General features: G+C 55.3%; 2 protein-coding genes across 4 annotated transcripts in view; one reads left to right on the top strand and one right to left on the bottom strand.

The window, feature by feature from the left end:
• TNPO3 (transportin 3) overlaps positions 1 to 18360 on the top strand; it is a 44517-nt gene extending 26157 nt beyond the window's left edge. Inside the window, exons 9-23 of the mRNA XM_073002431.2 lie at positions 696 to 803; positions 1302 to 1393; positions 3168 to 3307; positions 4794 to 4985; positions 6195 to 6286; positions 7703 to 7779; positions 8075 to 8135; positions 8384 to 8524; positions 9579 to 9695; positions 10103 to 10197; positions 10752 to 10908; positions 12418 to 12585; positions 13154 to 13266; positions 16477 to 16569; positions 17800 to 18360. Coding sequence (XP_072858532.1) covers positions 696 to 803; positions 1302 to 1393; positions 3168 to 3307; positions 4794 to 4985; positions 6195 to 6286; positions 7703 to 7779; positions 8075 to 8135; positions 8384 to 8524; positions 9579 to 9695; positions 10103 to 10197; positions 10752 to 10908; positions 12418 to 12585; positions 13154 to 13266; positions 16477 to 16537 — 1614 coding nt within the window. The 3' untranslated portion in view covers positions 16538 to 16569; positions 17800 to 18360. The remainder of the gene's footprint in view (positions 1 to 695; positions 804 to 1301; positions 1394 to 3167; positions 3308 to 4793; positions 4986 to 6194; positions 6287 to 7702; positions 7780 to 8074; positions 8136 to 8383; positions 8525 to 9578; positions 9696 to 10102; positions 10198 to 10751; positions 10909 to 12417; positions 12586 to 13153; positions 13267 to 16476; positions 16570 to 17799) is intronic.
• A 2050-nt stretch (positions 18361 to 20410) lies between these two features.
• Positions 20411 to 23116, bottom strand: part of IRF5 (interferon regulatory factor 5) — a 31976-nt gene continuing 29270 nt past the window's right edge. For all 3 annotated transcript variants that reach the window (XM_073002434.2, XM_020812450.3, XM_073002433.2), the window contains exon 9: positions 20411 to 22280. In XM_073002434.2, coding sequence (XP_072858535.2) covers positions 22050 to 22280 — 231 coding nt within the window. In that variant the 3' untranslated portion in view covers positions 20411 to 22049. The remainder of the gene's footprint in view (positions 22281 to 23116) is intronic.

Genomic DNA, 23116 nt, shown 5'->3' on the forward strand with positions numbered 1-23116 from the left:
TCCCTCCCCCCCAGCAAAGAGCAGGCGCAAGGGCGAGAGGCCCTGAAATCTCAGCACACTCAGGAGGAAGGATCTCAGCCATGAGTGGCAAGATGGGGAAAGGCTCATGTATTTGTAGGAAGTTTCTGTGTTCCAAAACTGCTCCTTGCTTTTCCATCCAGTTCTCTGCCTGGAACGCATCCCCCCCCTCTTTTTTGCCTAATACTCTCAGAAATAAACTCTGTCCACCTCTGGGATAATCTTTGACTCACAGGCGGGTCAGCGCATTCCTTTGTGTGCGTTTCCTCCGTTGATACGAGGCAGGGTCGGGGAGACGTGGAGCATGAGAAGCCTGCAGCCTCACAGAGCTTTGCCCTGTTGTGGGGGGAGCGGGGAAGGGGCTATCAAAATGGGAAGCCGTGACTCCCGGCTCTGAAGCATCCCGGAGCTTGAGTGGCAGTTTGAAAGCTGCTCCAGGGGGCCCTTAAAAAATAAAATAAAACAGAGGTGGTGCAGAGGGGGATTCCTCAGCAATGGTGCATGTAGGTAGAATACCCGGTTTTGAGAAAGAGGCCGGTTCCAACCACCTGCATCTTGAGAGGGAGAAAATAGCCCCTGTTGGCAACTCCTGCTGTAATCTCTCATTTTTAAAAAAAATGACAGCTCTGTCCACTCTCACGCCCTCCCTCCCCCTTGTACCCCGTTTCTTCTTCTAGGAAGGGATCCCCGAGGAGACCGACGACTTTGGCGAGTTCCGGATGAGGGTCTCCGATCTCGTGAAAGATCTGATCTTTCTGGTTGGCTCCGTGGAATGTTTTGCCCAGGTGAAGGTCTTTTTTTTTTAAATCCTCCCAAAACTGGGGGGTGGCCTTGTCAGATCTTGTGGGACTGCCTGGGATAGACCCTTGCGGTTTCTGGCCTGAGGGGGGGTTTGTCTGTCCTCTGCATCCGTGTCGGCTTCTAGGTACTCTGCACTTGCTGGTTGCAATTGGGTTGCTGTTTCATTGAAGTCTTGCGCTTTGGGCTGTTGTCCCTCTCCAGTCGTGTGAACCTCTCTGTTCTCGTGCCCCAAATTCCAAGCTTGAACAAGTGTTTTTCCCCTCCAAATGTTCACTTTCCTGAGTGTTCCTGTTCTGAGCTGAAAGCTGTTGGGGGGGTGGACGTCCCTCTCGTGCAGCGTTGGCCCTGGGGCACAGCAGCCCTGATGGGGGAGGGCAATACTTTGATACGAGGTTCCTGGCTCTTGCGTGACCTCTCCTCTCAGCCAGAGCTCTTCCCCTTCCTCGGTTCAACTTAAGACTGATCCGGTTTCTTCTCCGCAGCTTTATGCCACCCTGAAAGAAGGTCACCCTCCTTGGGAAGTGACGGAAGCGGTTCTCTTCATCATGGCCTCGATAGCCAAGAGCGTTGACCAGTGAGTCTTGGGAGAGAGACTCCCATGCTTGGGGAATCAGGCACAAGAAACCCAACCGCCCCCCCCCCCAGTTCCCATGGGATACAAGATTATCTTACTCGGCAACCTGTCGGCTGTGGGGCAGACAGTGGACAGACAACGCCCTGGCCCCTCCCCGTGCCTTCGTTTAAAACCCTGGGCACCACATGGTTTAAAAAAGGGAAACAAGGATCCTGTTGGGTTAATGCCGTGTAAACTCCAAACTGCATATAAGACGTGTGTCTCATTCCTTTGTCTGGCAGTCGAGTGCTCGGGGCACAGTCAGGTCAGGCCCTTGATTTACCCAGACATGCCAAGGAGGGTCCAAAAGTTGCAGAAGCTACTTGTGCAAAAATAAAAAATAAAATAAAAAAATTTAAAAAATGGGGATGCATCGGTGGTTGAGAGAGAAGAGACATGCGCTTTTTGCTTGCGTGAAGACCTGTTCTCAGGGGTTTTTTTTCCCCGGGGTCCTGCCGTTTCCCTCCCTCTGTGGATCCTCATAATGGCTCTTTTCCAGTGTGAGATTCCAGGAGCCGTCCTGAGATATATGCAGGGCGCCGATAGCCGAGTGCTGGTCTGGGGCTTCTGATGCTGCTGGGTGTCTCCTTTCCTTTAGCCCCTTCCCTGAAAGCGTGAGGAGCTCCTGAGGGCGGGCAGCTTCCTGGAGGAAAGGGAGCCTGCCGTTGGCTCCGAGGGCGTGGGCCACCCCGGAAGGTGGCAGGTTTTCTTTCTCAGAGGTTTTAAAACAAACCGTGGGGTGCCCATCCCGTGGGGATCTTTAACTATGGGTGTCTTGGCACAGCGGGGGAACAGGATGACTCCAGGGTCCCTCCCCGCTCTGCCATTCTGTGGTCTCTTTAAAAGGGGGCCGAGGCGAGGAAGCTTGATGGGTAGAGCTCCCGCTTCGTAGGCAGAATGTACCTGGGTTCTGGACTCCTGTTTTGGAGGGCCACCGTCGGAAAGGGTGGAGAGCCCACTAGAGACAGGGGCTGACTTGGTCTAGGGCTGGCATCCCGTCCCTCATTCTCGCCCGCTTAACGACAAAGGGACCTTGAGTTGGGAAGTGCTGGGGTGACGAGAAGGTGGCGGAGGCAGCATCACTCGCCCAGAAGGGGGGCAGGAAAGCAATCTTTCTTTCCCGAGAGCATTTCGTGCCCCTCTTCATTGATGACCCACTTCCTCTGGAGGGTAGTCGAACCTCCATGTTGCCTCAGCATCTTTAGCAGGGCTTCGTTCACAGATCTCATTCTGACAAAGCAGGCTCGCGTAGAAGGTGGGGGATCATCTGGGATCTGGTGTCTGTTTCACAGGCCTGAGCTGGACCGGTTCCCGCTTCTGTTTCTAGAAGCTAGTAAGGGGTGGGTGGGGAGTGGTTGTTCCCTCTCAAGCCCAAGATGTGACACAGCTTGGCCCCCGACCACTGATTTAGCTACTCTGGGATCTGGGATTCAACCTCCTGCTTCAGTGGTGGGGCTTCTAGGCCCTTTTTAAGGCTCCTCTGTAGTTCTCCTTTGTGGTCTCTGTCGACCACGCCGTTGGGGGGGGTGTGGGGGGCTTGTCCCTGCACAGAGGACCTATTCCAGAACATTCCAAGCTGAGCCGACTGGGTTTGCTTGCTACTACTGTGTTAGGTCTGTTGCACCTCCACAATGAGGACTAGCAAACGAAGCACATTCTTTTGCTTGGGGGGAGGATAAAGATTGAGAAATTTTGAAGAGAGACTGGCCGAATTCACTGTTCCTTCTTGCCACAGAGAGAACAACCCGACGCTGGTGGAGGTCCTGGACGGGGTGGTGCGCCTTCCTGAATCGGTGCACGTGGCTGTCCGCTACACGAGTATAGAGTTGGTGGGCGAAATGAGCGAGGTTGTGGACAGGAACCCTCAATTCCTTGGTGAGTGGAATGGGCTGCTGCAGCGGCTCTTAGCTTTCCTTGCTCCCTAGACCGGCAGGCTCAGCCCCAGCAGGCGGCCGTCCAGTGCTGGAGCCTCAGCGCGAGACCCGATGAGTGCAAGATACCAGAGTTCGGTTGGGTTGGTTGATGCTCTCGCTCTTAAGTTCAACAAGCTGTAACAGTGAATCAGGGACGGCATAGCCATTCAGCGTTTCTCCGGGAACACCGTCTCTAGCACAGTCATGGGGGGGGGACGGCAGGCGTTGCCACCCGGTGTGATCTGCAGGATGTCATGTTGGGGAGGGCGAAAAAAATATTCCTTTCGAGCATTGACAAACTCCCGCTCTGCCTTCCATTATTGTAATCCGTAGAATTCCTTCCTCCTGTAGGGTAGGCCAGTCTTATCATTCCCCCATTGTGGGCGGGGGCTGATGTTGAGGGACAGTGGGGGGCTGGAAGGCCACTCCCCCGCTCTCCAGATGAATTCAGTGCAGGAGAAAAAGCCTAGGGCTCTTAAGGCTGGCCTGCACAGGATGCAGGAGGAGCGGAGGGTGTGTGTGTGCGTGCAGGTTTTCCTTGTCTCTCTTCAGACTGAAGGGCAGGGTGGCTGGCTTTCGGAATCGTCCTCCCAGCCTGCGAGGAAGCAGCAGTTAATGCAGAGGTCTACAACCTGTTTCTTCCCTTTATGCCACCCTGAAAGAAGGCAACCCTTCTGGGCGTGCTAGCCTTTTCTGGATGCGCCCAGCCTTCGGCAGGTCGAGAGTTTCACGCTGGAAGGGGTGCCCTCAGGCTGCAGCCAGAAATAGTCCCAGTCCAATAGTGGGTCGGTCACCTTGACCGGTTCCTAAAGCCTCGTGTGACATTGTGGTTCAACTGCAGTCCTGCAGCCAAACCTCTGCTCACAACCTGGGTTCCGTCCCAGGTAGCTGGCTCCGAGGTTCACTCAGCCTTCCGGGGTTGATCCATTGGAGTACCCAGCTTTGCTGGGTGTGTGTGGTGTGTTTACAGTTAAATTATATACCACCCCGGGAGTGCTTTGAGTGCTATGGGACAGCATAGAAGCAGCACACTTTTTCCCCCTTTGCTCCTGCTGAGCCTGGTCTCCATGAGAGTAAGTGACGCCTGTGCAAGCGGTTGGCGGAGGAGGGCCTGTTTTTTTTTAACAGGCGGAAGGAGAAGTTGTTTCTATCCCAGACTTTTGGGCTTGTTTTCTGCATGTGGGTCCTTTAAGACAGGCAGCCTTGGTCTGCCGTCTTGAGAAATGGAGACTCTCCTCTTCCCGGGCACTCGGAAGTCCTTCCAGCTGCAACAAGGTCATTCTCCCCCCCCCCGTTGGATGTGGGGAGTTAGGGTTAGACATTTGGAGGAGCTGTTATGGGGTGGGGGGGAAGAGAAGCAGGAGGCTCCTCCCCCCCCCCCCCCCCCGGTTTGGCCGCCAGCGTCTTTCGGTTTCTCCATCTCTCTTTGTGCCTTCCCCCCTCCTCAGATCCTGTGCTCGGCTACTTGATGAAGGGCCTGTGCGAGAAGTCGCTGGCCTCGGTGGCGGCCAAAGCCATCCACAACATCTGCTCGGTGTGCCGGGACCACATGGCCCAGCACTTCAGCGGGTTGCTGGAAATCGCCCGCTCCCTCGACTCCTTCATGCTCTCCCCGGAGGCGGCCGTGGGGCTCCTCAAAGGTAGGTTCCCATTTCAGCATCCTGGGAAGAAGGGTCCGCCCTCCCACCTGCAACCTTCCTCTGTGTTGTTCCAAAGAGTGAGGTCAAGAGGGCATAAACATGTTGAGAACTTGGTTAAATTTTTTTTTCTCTTTGGATATAAGCAGAGTGGGAGATACCAGTTTGCAAAGACACGATCACGTTGAGAGAGTAAAATTCAACATCGTCTATTTACGCCTATGCAGAGAGCACAGATTTCAGACATTCTGTGGGCGGCATGACCTGATGCAAAATACGTAGCATTGCAGCAGAGACCATGTCCCATTTACACATGTCCTTTATACACCTAGGGACCAATCAGAAAATAGATTACATCACTTTCTCCAGCTGTACAACATCAAGTCTGCAACCCCGGTATACACCTGAATCTACTTAGTACCTGACTCGGGAACAAGTGTGTCCTGGATATTCCGCAAAGCTCTCCTCCAGCACCACATTTCAAACAGATGGTTGTTTCCTCCCCCCCCCCCCCCCATTCAGCTTGGCTTTATCTAAGACGGCTCAGTAGGTAGAGCCTGAAAAATTTGTTTTTGGGGTTGGTGATTTCTGGAATCGTCCAGCCTTGGAAATTCCGGGAGTGGTAGTCCCAAACAGCCCTGCTTTTTCAGGGGCTTTGGAGAAATAACAGCATAGCAAATCTGGGTTTGGCACACGGGACGGGCGATGCTGCGGGTGGCGCTTCCACAGCCTGGAGGGCACCAGGCTGATGCGAGAGGGAGTGACATGGTGCAGAAACCTGTGCTGATATGAGGCAGAGAGCTATCACCGCGTAGGGCCCGGAGTGTCCCCGCTGAGACTCAAAAGAACTTGGTTTCGAAACCTCTGCTCAGTCCTGGAAAACCTCCATACCTGGAAAACTTGCTCAGGGTTACCAAGGTCGGAAGAACTCAGTGGCACAATGACACACCTGCAAGGCAGGGAGCCACTGTGTGTTTTCTGCGCCGGAGAGGCTGGAGCCCAGAGAGAGCCCCAGATCTGGGGCAGCCCTGATGCGGTGTTTCCTTCCTACCCTTGTCCCGAGAGCCTCGGGTGAGCTGCTCCTTTCCTCCAGGAAGGGCCACTGGAGAGGGCTTAAGGCCGAAAAGAGGGGTTCTCGTTGGGTTGCTCGATCTTCTTCCCTTCTAACCTCTCTCCTTCTCTCTCTCTCTCTCTCTCTCTCTCTGTCGGCAGGGACCGCGTTAGTGCTGGCCCGGCTGCCTTTGGAAAAGATCTCCGCCTGCCTCAGTGAGCTTTGTGCCGTTCAGGTGATGGCATTGAAAAAGGTAAGGTGATCTGGCGGAAGGTTTATGGCCGGGGCGGGGGGTGAATTTTAGGAGAAAAGCCCTCTGCTGAGGGAGGACACCAGAGATCACATCCTAATGTCTGGAACCCCAGGGGAGCAGCGCCTCTTGAAATGTTGTTTTGCTTCTTTGCTTCTAAAGTGGGGTGGGTGACTTCCGGGCATCTGCGGGTGGGGGGGCCTCCACCCGGACATCCTTGTACCATGGGGGGTGGTACCTTTTCCTGCAGCCTCTCAGTACCCTGTTTCCCCCAAAATAAGGCCTAACCTGAAAATAAGCCTTAGTAGGATTTTTCAGGATGCTTGTCATATAAGCCCTACCTGAAAAATAAGCCCCAGTTAACTGAAAGCCCGGCCCCTAACCTTGTGCAGCAACCATAAGAAGATGACGTGACTGCATTTGAATAAACGTAGATGGTTGTATATGAAAATAATAATAAAACGTCTCTCTGAAATAAGCCCTCGTGTTTTTTGGAACAAAAATTAATATAAGACCCTATCTTATTTTCGAGGAAACACGGTACAGTGATGCCTCGCAAGACGAATGCCTTGCACAACGAAAAACTCGCAAGACTAAAGCGTTTTGCAATTTTTTTGTGATTTGCAAGACAAAGTTTTCTATGGCCATGCTTCGCAAGACGAATAGGAAATGCATTAATTAAATTTAAGTGCATTCTATGGGAAACCGCTTCGTAAGACGGAATTTTCGCAAGACGAAACGACTCGCGGAATGAATTATTTTCGTCTTGCGAGGCATCACTGTATATAGATATACAGTGGTGCCTCGCATTACAATGTTAATTCGTTCCAGCAAAATCGCTGTAGAACAAAAACATCGTAAAGCGAAATTTAAAAGGCCATAGAAACGCATTAAAACCTGTTTAATGAGTTCCGATGGGCTTAAAACTCACCATCCAGCGAAGATCCTCCATAGGGCAGCCATTTTCACTGCCTGTCTTGCGAGGAATCTGTCCCTAAACACAGTGGGGAGCCATTTTATTTACCCGGCGGCCATTCTGAAATCGCCAATCAGCTGTTAGAAAATCGTTGTTTCGTGAAGAATCGGTTCCTGAAGCAGGAAACCGATCATTGCAAAGCGGAAAAACCCCATAGGAAACATCATTTTGCGATTGCAAAAGCGATCACAAAAAGTTCATCGTAACGTGATTTCGTCGTTAAACGAAGCGATCGTAAAGCGAGACACCACTGTATTTTGGCTGAAAGACTTTTTTGCGCCCTCTAGTGGCAATAATTTTTTAAAAAATTAAAACCTAATTTGAATGTGAAATGGGATGTCCCCGTGGCTTTTCCGTACAGTCCCCGTGGCTTCGGCGAACATCTCTGACTTTCCCCCTCCCCGGGGTGGGGCATGCGTGTTTGTGTTTCTTCTGTCTTCCAGCTTCTCTCCCAGGAGCCCAGCAACGGCCTCTCCTCAGATCCCACTGTGCCCCTAGATCGTCTCGCTGTTATATTTAGGTAGGCTGTCCTCCCCTCCCCCGGGAAGCGGGGTCCATGGGGTGGCTTGTAAGCCCCAAAGAGGGGAATCCTCTCCATCTTTCCCTCTGTTTTTGAGCCAGCTCTCAAGGTCCGGCTGCTCATGAGCCCAGAGTGGCTGTATGCACATCCGTGCGCCCCCGAGTGTTTACGCCCTGCGTGCTATGGAACTAAGGGTTGGGGCTGGCGCACATGCACCGATGGGCCTTGGAGGTTGGCCCCGCCATCTGCTCGTGGCTTCTTCTTCCCCTCTTCTTCTTCTTTGTGTCTCCTGCAGGCATACCAACCCTATTGTAGAAAATGGACAGACCCACCCGTGCCAAAAAGTCATCCAGGAGGCAAGTGCGGATGAGCCTCCCTTCCCCCCCCCCCAACCTATGTGCTCCACAATACTGAGCACGAGCCAGCCAGGCAGCTCGGTTAACTGGGCTGAGCCGCTCGGAGTTGGCCACCCTCTGTGGCAGCCGTGACTCAGAGCATCCGGAGGGTCCGGCCGTTCTGGGATCAGCTCAGTGCTGTGTTCCCATCCAGGGCTGGGAGAGGCTGCTTCTCCTCAACAGCTGTCTTCCATCTTTCCTCTTCCCAGATCTGGCCCGTCCTGTCAGAGACCCTGAACAAACACCGTGCCGATAACCGCATCGTGGAGCGTTGCTGCCGGTGCCTGCGTTTCGCTGTCCGTTGCGTCGGCAAGGGGTCAGCGGCGCTCTTGCAGCCTCTAGTCACTCAGGTAATAACACAGGGCGGCCGGAGGGGTTTTTTAGAACCGTCAGACGGCATTTCCCCCGTCTTTGAATATGGATCAATGCCTTGGGATATGTGAGCACGGTCACCTGGGCTTCCAGGTCAGGCAGATTTATGGAAAACACCCCTGACTCTGTGTGCAAACACCCAGACACGCACCCCGAGTAAAAGATGTGGCTGACTTAACAGGTTGGTGCAGGTTTGGTCTCCTTCCCACGGCTGCTCTTTTGACCAGCCTTGGGAAGTGATGCAGAGCCCTGTTGAGCCCCAAAGCTGGAAGCAGCCCCTGGAAATGTTGACGATCCATATACATTGATGCTGTGCTGCTCTTCAGCATAGTGTGCCTTTGTTTAGCTCACCTGGCACCGTTTCCATGTTTCAAGCCAACGCTGCTCTCAGCCTGACTGCTGGACTCCTGGAGTTTATGGAGATTGCAGTCTGAACATTTGGGGGTGGGGGTGGGGGGGGAAGTGTTCTTGGTCTGCTCTGATCTAGCCCAGAATGGAAATGGCTCTCTAGGGTTCTGGGAGGTGGTGGTGGCGTTGGGGGAGAATCTCTTTCCCCTCTCAGATGCCTGTCTCCCGAGAGAACCTTTTAGCCCCACATGCTGGGGACTGTGAATAGTAGAGCCATCTGGGCCTGGAGCAGGCGCCATCACTCTGAGACCCCCCCCCCCCCGGTCTCCTGGCTTTCCTTCCTTCATCTATGACTGGCCTCGTATTAAATTTGATCAAAGCAGGTTTCCAAACCGTGCCTCCAATCAGTAGGTGCTCTCCCACTAGACCAGACCTGCTGACTTCGCGGGGCTTGGGTCAGCGTTAATTTATTGCATGCTAGTCGTTGGGGCAGGTTTACTCCAGAGGGGGAACTAGACGTGAGATGGAGCTTAGTATCAGCCATCAAGGACGGTGGAATTCTAGCTGAAAAGGGACCTTTCGGAGGCTGGAAAAGCTGTGGTCTGATTTTATTGGGGGAGCTGCTTTGAACGGGCGGCGGCGGCAGAGGCTCCTTCTCTGAGCCTGGCGTGGCTTTCTTGGCAGATGGTGAGCGTGTACCAGGAGCACCAGCACTCCTGCTTCCTCTACCTGGGAAGCATCCTGGTGGACGAGTACGGCATGGAGGAGGGCTGCCGGCAGGGGCTGCTCGACATGCTTCAGGTAAAGCCATCCTTGGGGACCCCCCTCCCCCCGGGGTGGGGTGGGGGTGGGGAAGAGACGCCTGAGCCACTCTTTACGGCGCCTGAGGCTGCTTTTCAGAACCACCCTGTGGCACGATGCGCTCCTTGGGTGCGTCTGTGGATGGAGGCCTCTCTCCTGGGTCACACCCGCAACCTCTGTCGCTCAGGGCCCTGCTGTCCCAGCTAAGAACGCTCAACTAGGACCGGAGTGCTACAACCTGCTGTGCACTGAGAAGAGGTCCCCTTCAGTCTGTCCGGAGTCGCCTCTTTCCCTGTTCTCTAGGACTTTCTTTTAACCTGGCTGGCCATCCTGATGTCTTGGGTGGCTGCTCCCATCCTTGCCCACGGCCAGGCTTCACGTTGCTTCTTTGTCTCCCTTCCTCCCAGGCTCTGTGCGTCCCCACTTTCAGGCTCATCGAGCAACCAAATGGCCTTCAGAACCACCCTGACACTGTGGACGACCTCTTCCGGCTGGCGACCAGGTACCGGCCTGAGCGTGTCTCTGCCTCCTTTCCGGTGCCTCCTCTTTCAGCCTGAGCTTCCCGTGCCCGGCAGCTGGGTGTCTTCGGCACCGTCCCCTTTCGGCACCCAGTCTCGGCTCTCTTCCTTCCGTTAAGGAGGGAGCAAAAGTGGTTTGCTTTTGCAGAGGTCAGCATTTCCACTTCTCGGTGGAGGGCCACAGCCTGTCTTAGAGGCGACAGAGACGGGCTGCAGAAGTGGAAGGCTTTAAAAGTGAAGATTCCTATGTTACCCAAACTTCCATAGGGGGCCACGCCTGTCTCCAGGACTTGTCTTCCCTTGAGAAGCAGACATTCCCTGGGAAATGAGGAGAAGCATGATCTGGGCAATCTCCCGTGGCCTCTGGGGCCGTACCTGAAACCCAGGCCCTCGACAGCTTTGGAGGCCAACCACCACCTCTTGACTTGGGGCCGTAAGCTCCCCCGAGGCACGGCTGCTTCTCCCTGTGCGGAGGGACCCCCTGGCTTTCCCCCTCCCACGGCGGGAGATGCGATCTCACGGCTCTTGCTCCCTGCAGGTTCATTCAGCGCAGCCCGATCACGCTGCTCCGCAGCCAGGTGATCCTGCCCATCCTGCAGTGGGCCATCGCCGCCACCACCCTGGACCATCGCGATGCCAACTGCAGTGTCATGAAGTTCTTACGTGACCTTGTCCACACAGGAGTGGCCAACGATGTGAGTGGGCCCCCCCTTTGCAGGTTCTGGGGAGAAGGGAGGTTCAGGTTGTTTAAATTGGTGGTCCCCAACCTTTTCCCAACCGTGGACCAGTTGGGGGGGGATCAGATCTGTGTCCGTGGCCCGGTCCTGCCTGGGTCGCAAACTGGGGGGTGTGGGTGGGTTTGGGGACTCCTGGTTTAAACGACTCCCGTCTGCATCTTCACTTCCCTGCCGCTGCCAGGGAGCCCCAGCGACAGCCCCCTAATGGCGTTGTGACGATCTCTGGGGCAGGGACTTTCGTAAGAACGCCTTTGTGCCCTCAGCTAAAAAGAAGGCACTCCCTTTTTTTCACAATCCCAGCTCAGTTGTGGCATAATTCTGGGAACTGTAGTTTTCCCTCTTCTGGTTCCACCAGCTGGGGGGACGTCAACCCTTGATGTTTTGGGCTGGGTTGACTTCCCCTTATTCTGAAATGGCAGAGTCTGGGTGAAGGTTCCCTATGGCGGGAGGGGTGCAATCTTGGTACGCTCAGAGGCATTCTTTGCATGAGTCAAGGGTATCCCTGTTGAAGCAGCGTTCTGTGCCTGGGCTTTGGCTTCAGAGGATCAACCGCTGCTTGGTGTCGATCCTTTGCTTAGCAGTGTGCAGGACCCAGGAGTAATAGTGCTGTCCCCCCAAGAGGGCACGTGGTCTACCTGAGAGGTGTGGGAAGAGTGGATTCCAGGAGTGGAGAGCTTTAAAAGTGAGGATGAGGACCTTAAACCGGAAGCCAATCAAGACAGAGTTTTTAGAGATGCCCATTTGCAGGACCAGTGGACATCCGGGCAGTTTCCATAGAGAATCCCACCCGGGGGGGGCTGTGTGGGGCAGCCAAGCAGCTCATCACACTCCACCGGGAGGAAAAGGCGGGCAGGATAAGTGGTTCGGGATGAGTGGAAAGCCTACCTTGTCTTTCTCTGGGGTTACAAGAGCAAGGGGTGGCAGGTTTTTATCTCCTGTCTGAAAGATGGGGAGGTGTGCGTGCGTGCGTGCGTGCGTGCGTGCGTGCGTGCGTGCGTGCGTGCATTTTCTGTCCATCTCAACCAGAGGTTGCTCAGGTTGGCGAGAAGGGGTTTTGCATGAATTGCAAAGCTGAACGGACTCCTTTTGAGCTGAGAGGTTTTGAGCCGTCCTGAATGGAACACAGAACCCTCCACCCCCACCCCCACCCCCCTCATGCTTGTTGTCTTGTTCTTGTACTGGAGGCGAGAGGAAACTCTTGCCGGGGTTAACCGATTCTGGGCAGCTTGTTTTGTTTAGAAGGAGGCATTCAGCCCAGTTTCCGCATTCTTATGGCCTGAATAAGGGAATAGGATGGCTGTTACGGTTGCTTGTCTCACGAGTGTGTGTGTACGTGTGTGGGGGGGCAATGTTCCCCTCTTTTCCCTGTCCTGGAGGGGGAGCAGCAGGAGGGGGGACCCATCAGGCACCCAGCCTCTCCCACCTTGGAAGACGTACCCCGCTTACGCACCTCTCCTCCTGCTGCAGCACGAAGATGACTTCGAGGCGCGGAAGGAGCTCATCGGGCAGGTGATGGCGCAGCTGGGCCAGCAGCTCGTGAACCAGCTCTTGCACACCAGCTGCTTCTGTCTGCCCCCTTACACTCTGCCCGACGTGGCCGAGGTGCTGTGGGAAATCATGCAGGTCGACCGGCCGGTAAGGAATGGGGGGGGTGTGTGTTTGGCGCTGGGAGAGGGAGAGGTTCAAGGTGCTGCCTCGGTGGTAGAATGCTGCCGCCGTTGTGTACGAGCAAAGGGTTGTCTGGATGGGGCCTTCCAGGTGAAGCAAGCCTTGGCTGATCTGTTATGGCTCAGTTGCAGTCCTGCAGTCAAGACTCTGCTCATGGTCGATTCAGCCTTCCGTCCTTCCAGGGCCGGTCAGTTGAGTACCCAGCTTGCTGGCCACGGAGGCAATGTGTAGCCAGCCTAATTAAATTATACACCACCCGGAGAGCGCCTTCAACATTATGGGACGGGTATATAAGCCGCACACTTGGCTTTGCTTTATTATCCATTTAGCCTTTACAATGCTTTTGAGGGTTCAGCGCTCTCAGGATGTGTGTCCTTATTTTAAAGATTTTCAAAACGGCTGTTTTCTGGGCTTAATCGCGACCGGCCACAATAATTTTTCTGAGTCGTTGTCATCCGAGAGGCTTCCTGTCTCACTGGAAAGGTTCATTTCTCTCTCTCTCTCTTTTTCTGCCCGGCCCCGGAATGGGCCGCAGACCTTCTGCCGCTGGCTGGAGAACTCGCTGAAGGGCTTACCAAAGGAATCGACGGGGGGAGCGGTGCAGGTGACGCACAAGCAGTTGACGGACTTCCACAAGCAGGTCACGAGGTCAGTGGGGGCCCTCCCTGGGGGAGAGGGGGGAGGGGAGGCCCAGTGGGGGGTAGCTAAAAGTGGGGGGAGCTGCGGCAGGTCGGGGAGGGGGATTCGGACACAGGTGGGTGCCGGTCAGTCCCACTCAGGGAATTATTTTGTTGGATTGCCAAATAATTTTTTCCGTCTTTGAATGCTCTCCGCAGGGGAGAGTCGCTCATGTCCTCAATCCCTGGGATTTTCGCAGGCTGCCTTTCCTGGTTGGTTGTTTCCGGCTGTTCAGAATCAATAAATGGGGTCTTTTCTGCTGTGAAAAAGGCCAAGCGGAGTAGAATTACTTTTCTGGGGGGCAGCCCCCCTGTTCACGGATCTGGGGAGGCTAGAGAGGTTGATGCGCATTGCCCGCTTCTGCCATAGGGCAACAGGACTGTCTCTCTGAATCTGGAATTCCTAAATAAACTGCGAATCTTGTGCTTGGGAGCCCCCAACGCCTTCCCCCCCTCCAACCTATCCTGCTGAGCCTTTGCTGCTTCCGCCCTTTCCCCCCTCCTGTACTCCAGCTGTCGCCCCAATTCCTGTGGCTGCCCATCAGTCCCAGCCCGAGCCTTGACAGGGCCACGCACAAAATGTTAACTGAAAGACACCCAGCCTGCAGGAAATGTGGGAGAGTGTGTGCGCCTGAATGGCAGCAATTCCGAGAATGATCGGTGCATGTGTTGGGGGGGGGAACCTCCAGTCACGTGGCCAGGTGACACCGGGCATTTATATCTCTAGGGCAAGGCACACCCCTCCAGGGAGGAAAGGGAGCGCCAGCCAGGGAGCCCAGGATCCAACTGCATAAGGTGGCAGCTTTGCCATTAGAAGGGAAGCTTCCTTAAAGACTTACGGGCATGTGTTTATTCTGGCACAGGTTTCTGCAGTTCTGCCCATTGCCAGTGAGCTTGCTTTCGGTGTGCGATTGGTCACGGGAGGGTAGTAGACGCGGGCATTGTGCGCAAGCGGGCTGCCTTAAGCAGGACAACTTGGATGGAGGGAGCACCGCTGCCTTCCGTCTGGGTCTGGTTGAGAAGCTGTTGTCTGGTTTCAGCCTTAAGGCGGCCTCTGCCGTGGACTCTTGACTCTCTCTGGAGGAGAGGAACCTGCAGGAACCAGTCAGAGCTCGCCGCGGCCCAAGAGGCATAACACAGAGCGGCACTCCTCCACCGCTGTTCACGGAGGGACCGCCAGCTGCTGTATTCGTTTCAGGGCAGGCGGCGCAAGAAGCAGAAGGCTGAGCACATGGGTCCCTGTAGCTTCTTGTTTGGGTGTGATGGGTTGGGCAGGGCATCCTCGGGCATGAGGCGAGATCAGCCTTGTCAGGCACACGCAACGGGGCCATCTCTCCGGCTGAAAAAAATGTGGCTTTTTAAAGAAAGCTCAGGCTGCAGAGGAAGGTCTGGGTTGCCTACCTCTTCTCCGGGTGGAAAGTAGCCTGCAATGTGTGGGGAGGTCCCTCAGGAGGGTAAGGGTTAGGGTGAGTGAGAAGCCCCCCCCGGACCCAACCCCCCACGCTCCCACCGGGGTCTGGTTTTCCTCTCCTCTCTCCCTCGCCGATCAGGATTTTCAGGTTTGGGAGGAGAAACCGCAGGGGATGTTTTAGCTTTGTTTTGGAAGGGTTTACCGACACAGCGCAACGAGTTTGGGCAAGCCTGTGCCCGGCCCGGCCGGTGCCCTCTACCTCCGCGGGCCCTCAGGCTCTGCCAGCACCTGCAGCTGGCAGTCCTGCTCCCCCACCCCGGACTGGGTGAACCCTCCGAGACAAGCCCCAGCCAGTCTGCTCCTCCACGTGGTGGTGTTCACGCCCACGTGCCTGGCGGCCAAGCCGTACTTCCTGCCTCGCCCCGCACCACCCCTGTAAATTTTTCGTGCTTTCGTCCTCAGCTGGGAGAGACGTCTGCTTTTCTGATTGTCTGAGGGCCACTTCCCTCTGGAAGCGTCTGGCGGGCTGTCAGAATACATTTTGGCAGCGATCCCTCTCCCGTCTTCCAACCCAGATCCCGCAGTTGCTGTCAGCTGGGTGGCCTCTGTGGCCTTCGGATGGCTTTTGGACTGCTGTGCCCATGGTCCCCCACACTGTCTGGGGCTCATGGGACTAAGGCCAGCCTCCCTCAAGGGCCCAGAGTTGCCTTGTCGCAGCTCAGATGCTGTGGTTTCGCAGGAAGCAGGAACTAAATTTACGAGGACCTGCTCAGGCAGGGCCGGGCTGGTGTGGTTCCATTTTGTCCTTCAGTTTATGGCTTATTTGTGCTTCATTAAGGAAGTCACCTTGCTTTGCTGTGGTTTATATATATACAGTGGTGCCTCGCTTAACGAGCACACCGCATAACGATGAACTCGCATAGCGATCCGTTTTTTCGGATCGCTAATGCGATCGCTTAAGGTTTTTTGTATAGGGCTAAATTCGCTTTGCGAAGACCGGTAAGCGCTTCGCTTACCGATCTTCGCAAAACGAAGCCCGACGATCAGCTGTTCGGCGGCCAAAATGGCCGCCGGAAGCCCGGAAATGGCCCAGAATGGCCGCGCGCAGCGTTTTCGCGCCCTCGTTAAGCGAGGCGAGGGCGCGAAAATGGCTGCCGGCCATTACAAAGCTTCGTTGAACGGTGAGTATTTGGCCCATTTGGAACGCATTAAACGATGGGTTTTTTTGATCCGTTCAACGATGCTTCAGCATAGCGAAGGTTAATCCGGAACGGATTAACCTTGCTATGCGAGGCACCACTGTATTTGCTGCATTAGGATGTCTTGCTTCTCCCTCTCTGATTCCTAACCCATGCCAGGGGTATGGGCATGAGCGTGCGTCCGTGCACATTCTGGTCCATCCTTCCTCCTCCACACCAAATACGGAACACATCCAGCGCCACCATTCTCTCACCGTTGGCAGTACCCAAACTGTTCTTATATACAGTAAAAACAAACCACACACACACCACCCTGGAAGCGCAGAGGCTTCTCAAAGGTTCCTCGGCGTGTTCGCTCACTGAGCGGGGATGGGAGGCCCGGAGCAGGTTCTCTGGACCAAAGCGCTGGAGTTCTCGCCTGCCGTTGGAGCCCAGACCGTGGAACAGTGGGGTTGGGCGGGCCCCTTGCAAACGAGACCTGTCGTTCTCTCCCAGGGGAGGCAGAACCCACCATCTCTCCCTTCTCCAAATAACAAGGTTGTCTTTCTCTTCTCCTCCCCCCCCCCCACAGCGCCGAGGAGTGCAAACAGGTGTGCTGGGCTCTGAGGGACTTCACCAGACTCTTCCGGTAGCCGGCGCCTCCTTCGCTCTGCCTATCTCCCAGGTGAGCAGAAGCCTCCGGGCCTGCAACCTTTCCTCCACTCGGAGAATCGGTCTCTGTGTGTGTGTGTGTGTGTTTGTGTTGATGACCCTGTTCATTGGTTTCTCATTGACCCAGAGCAGCGGATGGGGATACTTAGCCATTTTATCGTTTTAAGCTTTGAAAGAAAGCCGTTCTTCCCCGCTGGGCTTCCAAGAGGCCAGTTTTGAACTCATAACCCGCATCGGTGGAGCACCTGCCTCAGAATGGCCGGAGAATTGGGGGTGGAGGTCTCTGGCTGCGGAGCCGGAGTTTGGGAGTTTGATCCCCTCCACCCACCTTCCGCGTCCTTGACCGGGGCTGGACCCGATGGTCCATGGGGGTCCCCCTTCTGGGTCTGTAATTTTAAGATGATTATTCTATCATCCTCTAAAGCTCACTTGGACCCAGGAAACCACTCTTGGTCCTCACCACCTGAAAAATGGGCTCCACTTCCTTTTGTCCTCCCCCCTCCCCCCGCCCTTCCTTCCCATCCTCTGTGAGCGGGCTTTTGGTTCTTTCGGGGCTTCCCTTTCTGCTGGCCCGAGGCCGCGCGTCCGGCCTCGAGAGGCCCCGGGAGGGGCTGCTTCCTGCACTTGACTGAGAAAAAAAGGAAGCCGTTGCAAGCCAAGCACCTCCTGAGAGCAAACCAATCTTGAATATTTCCTGAAAGCCTGGCAATGGGGGGGGGTTTTGAGGGTGTGGCCCTCCAGATGTGCCTCGGCTGCAACGTACCATCCGCTCTGGGCTGCGATATGAAGTTGAAGGATGGGATTTGTAATCTAACGACTTCCGGAGGGCCACCAGCTCCGAAACTCTGCCCTAAAGTCATGGGTTGGGTGTATGTGCGTGTTTCAGAAATCAGTCACTGAGGTCAAAATGGCGTTGATGACTTTGCCGGCTCTTCCTTGTTTCAGAGGGGGGAGGAAGTTTACCCCGGATCGTAAGGGGCCACAGAGGCAAGCCTAATGCCCTCGTGCTCTCCGCCTTGTTAAGTGGAAGAGCGGCCTGGCTTGCAGGCACGGTTTCCATCAGACCTGCGAAATGGCCCGTAATGTGGCTGAGTGTCTGGCCCCTTTTCTGAGAAGTTTCTTGCATGCAACTTCACACCAGGAAAGAGTCAATGCCTGAGAAGGCTAAAAGGGCGACCCTCAAAGGGTCCTCGTGCTTCTGGAGCGGGCCGCCGTCACAGCGCCTCTCTGCCCTCTTTTCCAGGAATGTCTTATTTTCAGAAAAGGAAATAAAACAACCAAGAAGGGTGTCCCACAACCAGCAAACTTCATCGCGGCCGCGGGGGTCTGACTCGCTCTGGTGTGTCCCACCGATCTGGAAGAGACGCTTCACTGCAAGAATGAGTCGGTGAAGTTCCTGCTTGTGAGTGAAAGAGAGAAAGAGAGAGGCGCGGGGAAAAAAAAAAGGCAAACCCGGGGGTGCAACTTGTCTGGGACTTACTGACGGCCTGCCACTGACCGACCTACAGCATCGCGGGGGGGAGGGGCGCTGCTTTCCAGATGGACTTGCTTTTAAAAAAAAAAAAGGAGGAGGAGGAGGAGGTGGCAGAAACAAACAAAAAAACATGCAAAAAGGAAACCTGTGATGAAATGTTTTTTTTTTTTTTAAGAAAACAAGAAAAACATGAAACCGTAGGGGGGAAAAATACGTGGTTTTCCTGGCAGCAAAAAAAAAGGGGAGAGAGAGGTGTATTAAAACAAACAAAAAAAGCAAAACAAGGTAGAAAACTTTCTGTGAAATGAAAATAAAAGAATTGTTTAAGGATCCACGGGATGAAAAAAATATATATCTTACCTTACAAAACGAAAGAGTCTGCCCTGCGGGGAAGGGGGTTGGCTTGGGAGGGGTCCCGACACTCCTCCAAATTTCCAGAGCTCGGTCTCTCCCCCCCCCCGGGCCTCCCAAAATCAAAATGGAAAGAGCTTTGGAGCGGCTGTCTCTCTGGCGTGCAGGATCTTTGGGGCAGGCCTGAGGGGGCCGGCCGTGCGCGCCCCCCATGCATAGAGAGGCTAAAGAAGAACCGAGCCTCTCCATTGTCCCGTCACTTACTTTGATAAACTGTTATAATATATATTATATTATATATATATTTCTTTTTTTTTAAAGTTGATTTGGGTTTTTTGAAAAATCTGGTTTAAATTGGTTTTGGGATTTTTTTACCGCGGGGCGGGGGGTGGGTGGGACCCACGCTTTGGAGAAGACAGGGTTGCAGGCAGGCTGTTGGTTTCAACTGATCCGGCGAGGACTCGGGTGGCGGGGAGGAGTGGCGGGCCCTGCGCAGACCTTTAAGACAGGAAAGGGGGGAGAGAGATGCTGTTCCGTCTGGTGTTGTAGCCATCTCGAGAACAAAGGGGGGGGGGGGGGAGAGAAGCAGCTCAGAAAAAAAAAAAGAAATAAAAACAGACAAAAAATTAAAATGGAAGCAGTCCCCGTCGCCTTCTTTTCCCCCCCAGCACTGCTCGGCCCTGGTGTTCTCGGTCCGTGTACGGACGGAGAGTCGCGCTGAGCCTCCATCGGCGATCTCCGTATCGTGATGGAGCATGTGAGCCTTTGCCTTGGAGATCGGACAGCTTCACCTCCAGACCTGGCCGGGGAACGGGGGCCGGCTGTCCGCTCTGCCGCCCGTGGGGTATGAAGGAGCCACAAAACATTTTTTTTTTTTTTTTGCACAGTCCTGTTTTGGTTTCCGTACGGACCTCTCATGGAAAACTCCATCCTTCTCCCTCGGCTGGCGCCAGAGAGCTTGCCGAGCGCGGCCGAGGGCAGAAGGGCAGGAACTGTGGTCTCCTGTCGAGCCCTCTTGTAGGTGGAGGGAACGAGATGCTGCTCTCGCACACAGACCAGCCAGAATAGCTTTCTCCGGTTTGGGTGGCAAGACAGGAATGGTGAACAGGAAGCTCTCGCACCCAGGGTGCCTTGGCCAACTCCTGGTCCTGACTTGGAAACCGTGGCATTTTTTAACCTTAACTCTGCCCTTTCCTGTGGAAGAGGGAAAACTCTGGCTCTCCTGCATTCTTGTTCTTGGCTGCAGGAAGTAGGCGTTGAGCGAGATGTCTCGTGGCTTCTCCAGTGAAAACCCGCGATGGGGAATAAGCCCCCCTTTATTGCCTTTCAGCCTTTGAAACCTTCGGTTAGAGCCGAGGCAGCTCGGCTTCAGTATGGGAGATTTTCAGGCATGAGCACGCCCCCTCCCCTCTCAAACACCATCCCCCACTGAAGGCTTTTTTAAAGAAACCAGTCTACACCTGGAGGAGCGGCAGTGTTGCTCAGTGAGCAGAGTCGCAGCCGTCAGCGTTTGTGTGCTGGCAGGCCTCCCCTCTTTCCAGCGCTGGAACACACACACACGACCTCTGGACGGCCGGATCGAGAACCCGTTCACCCTCAGCCCCAGCGGGAACCGATCCCCGGTCCGCTCTTCAAGAATCCCGAGTAACCAGAGACTATTCCAACCTTTTTCAGCGGAAGGACCCCAGCTGTTGATGAATGAGAATCACAATCTATTTCTGTCTGTGACGGGACTTATTTTTTTAATGTGGCAACTGCCATGCCTTGGGAGACCTCAAAATGGGTGGCACGGATGGCCGAAGAGTGGCTGCCCTCCCTGCTTTGTTCCAGGGCGGCCGGGGCTCAGGGCCCACCGGTCTTGACCTGGGAATGACCGCAAGTGTGTGCCAGGCGGCAGCGCTTCCCGGGGCTGGCCCCGGCTTCCATGCAGCCCCTTCCCTCCACCGGCATCTGTGCAGAATTGCAACATCCAGCGGAAGGCTCCAGCTGTTATCGTCTCCTGGAATACAAGCAAGCTCCCACTCAGCCCTTGCAGACAAGAGTAAATGTGTTTATTTGACAAGGCCAAGGATCACCTTCTCGGGTGGGAGAAGGAAGGGGACGGCGCCTCCACCCCCTCCCCAAATGATGTGGAGGAATCCTCTGGCTATCCCAGTGTGCAGCAGCTACCCTTCCCTTGTCCCGCCGGACCCCCAAGCACGGACGAGCCCTGGGCGGTGGCAGCTGTTTCATTCCGGGATCCTAGCTCTCCAGGCAGACGGAACGACCTCTGGGTGAATTGGGCCGCCCGCCTTCCTCAAGAGGCATCGCTCCCACTATATAAGGGCTGGCCGGGACCCTTTGCATGTTCTCTGGAAATGCCAGTAGCGCCTCTCCAGCTCCCGGGCTCTCGGCTGGGCATAAGAACAGACCCGAGTGCCTACCAGCAGGCTCATGGGCAGCCTTTTTTCCTGATCCTGCCCCCCCGGGATGTTTCAGCCCGGCTCCCCTGGAGCCTCGCCCACCCCTTTTGCGGGAGCTCACTTTCTGGGCACCAACCCACTTCTCCCCCCCCCCACTCCTTCACTGGGGGATTCTGGGACATGGCACCCCCAGACCAGTGACTTCTCCACGCTGTGCCCTCCTTCCACACCTCTGCCACAGTCCTCTGGGTGGACGTCTTTGGCTTAGACACCCCACAAGCAGAAAAAAGGTCCCCAAATGAGGCTCCTGGCCCACCGCCCAGCCCTGGGTATTCATCGACGGCCTAAAGGGCCCGAGGTGGAGGCGAGGGCCTGGCTGGTGGGAGCGCCTCTGCCTGCTTTGGAAGGGCTCTGCCTCCTCTCCGCTCCGCTCTCTCGTCCACCGTGCCTGTGTCCCGGCTGGATAGGGAGGTTTTCCCTTGAAAAGAGATATCTATTCTTCTCCGGTTGACGCGGCTGACTCACGGGAAGTCCGGAGCCCAACCAGGCCAACATGCAGTCTCCAGCGGACACGAGGCCAAAGCTGAACCCCCTTGGTCACAATCCAGTCTTTTCGTTGTTAAAAGACACCCCAATCCCCCACCCACCCGAAGGCCCCGACCTGTTCAAGCGCTGGCGCCAAGCCCATCCGCAGCTTTCCGGAGCACCAGAGGTTTGGGTCGTCTCAGCAGCTGCGCGTCTTGGAGTTTCCTGCTCTTTCTGCGTGGCACAGCTTGCCGTTTTGCTACGAGGTGACTCGGGTTCAAAGTTTGAACCTTCCCCTTGGCTCACAGCCCAGTCTTTCCTGGGGTCCCAGTCTGCCCCCCCCAGGAGCCCCCTCCCCATGGCTCCATCCCCTGTCTTTGCGACACAGTCCACACCGGTGACTTTCTCCTGCGCTACGTTTCCCTTTCGTTCGAAAAAGCTGGTGTGCCTCTTCTCAGGCTTGGTAAGAGTTCAAAGCAAATACATATATATATAGGTGGTGCTCCCCTTTGTCGTGAGCGCTCATGCCCGCAGGCTTCCTCGCCATCCATCCCAGGGAGAGAGAGCTCTTCTGTCCTGGTTCTGGGGGGGGTAGGTGGGTGTCTCATGGATGTCACTGTACCAGAGAAAAGGGGGAGCATAGGGTCCAAGCCAGAGCCATGAAAACCTTACAGAGGCCAAGTGTGGGAGATGAGCCGTCGGGGGCCTGTCCTGTCTCGCCAGTAGTGGCCCTGGCCCTGGTTATTGCATGCCGTTGCCCGTCTGCATGGGCCACGTTTCGGCCTCAGCCGGCTCCGGGTTCGAGACCGGGATGCTCTGCTGGGCTTGCCAGAGGTGGTGGAGCTCCTTAAACTGTTCCACCATCTTGTCCTTGAGATCCGGGTGGGAGATCTGGAGCCGGACGCTGTCGGCCGACCAGGACAGCTCCCCAGAGAACATTTCCAGCAAGAGGCGGGCAGCAACCGGAACCACCTGTCGGGCAGAAAGGAGATGAAAGAATTTACCTGGTCTCTGCAGGGTGGAGAAACGCGAAGAGTGGGCCGTACTACAGGGCCTGAGCGGGGTGGCCTATCGGTGGTTGGACTAGGAGGGCGGGAGAGATCTGGATTTAAAACCTTACTCAGCTGTGGCATTCGTGACCCCTTGGGCTAGTCTCGCTCAACCTGGCCTACCCTGTAGGGGTGTCGTGCAGAGGAAGGAGGAAAAAAGACATGTCTGTTGCCCTGCTTGCTTAGGGGGAAAGCTGGTGTTTTGGTTTTTCTGAATTGCCATTTATTTTGGGGTGATGGGGGTCAGAATCCTGTTGCCAGCTTATGTGTCTCCAAGTGGCATGCTAAAGGTAAAGGTTCCCTTTGACAATTTTTGTCCAGTCGTGTCCCACTCTAGGGGGTGGTGCTCATCCCCGTTTCCAAGCCATAGAGCCAGCGTTTTGTCCGAAGACAATCTTCCGTGGTCACATGGCCAGTGCGACTTAGACACGGAACGCTGTTACCTTCCCACTGAGGTGGTCCCTATTTATCTACTTGCATTTGCATGCTTTCGAACCGCTAGGTTGGTGGGAGCTGGGACAAGCGACGGGTGCTCACTCCGTCGCATGGATTCGATCTTACGACTGCTTGGTCTTCTGACCCTGCAGCACAGGCTTCTGCGGTTTAGCCCACAGTGCCACCATGTCTCCAAGTGGCATGCTGCTGCTGCTAATTAATGAAATGCAAGTCCCATGCTGTCTGGCGCGCTACCCAGAATGCACCGAGCGGCTTGTTCATCAGCAGGCGAGGCACACACCTTTGAGCCTTTGGAGTTCAGCC

Source organism: Pogona vitticeps, chromosome 5 (genome assembly GCF_051106095.1).
Source record: "Pogona vitticeps strain Pit_001003342236 chromosome 5, PviZW2.1, whole genome shotgun sequence".
Lineage (NCBI taxonomy): Eukaryota > Metazoa > Chordata > Lepidosauria > Squamata > Agamidae > Pogona > Pogona vitticeps.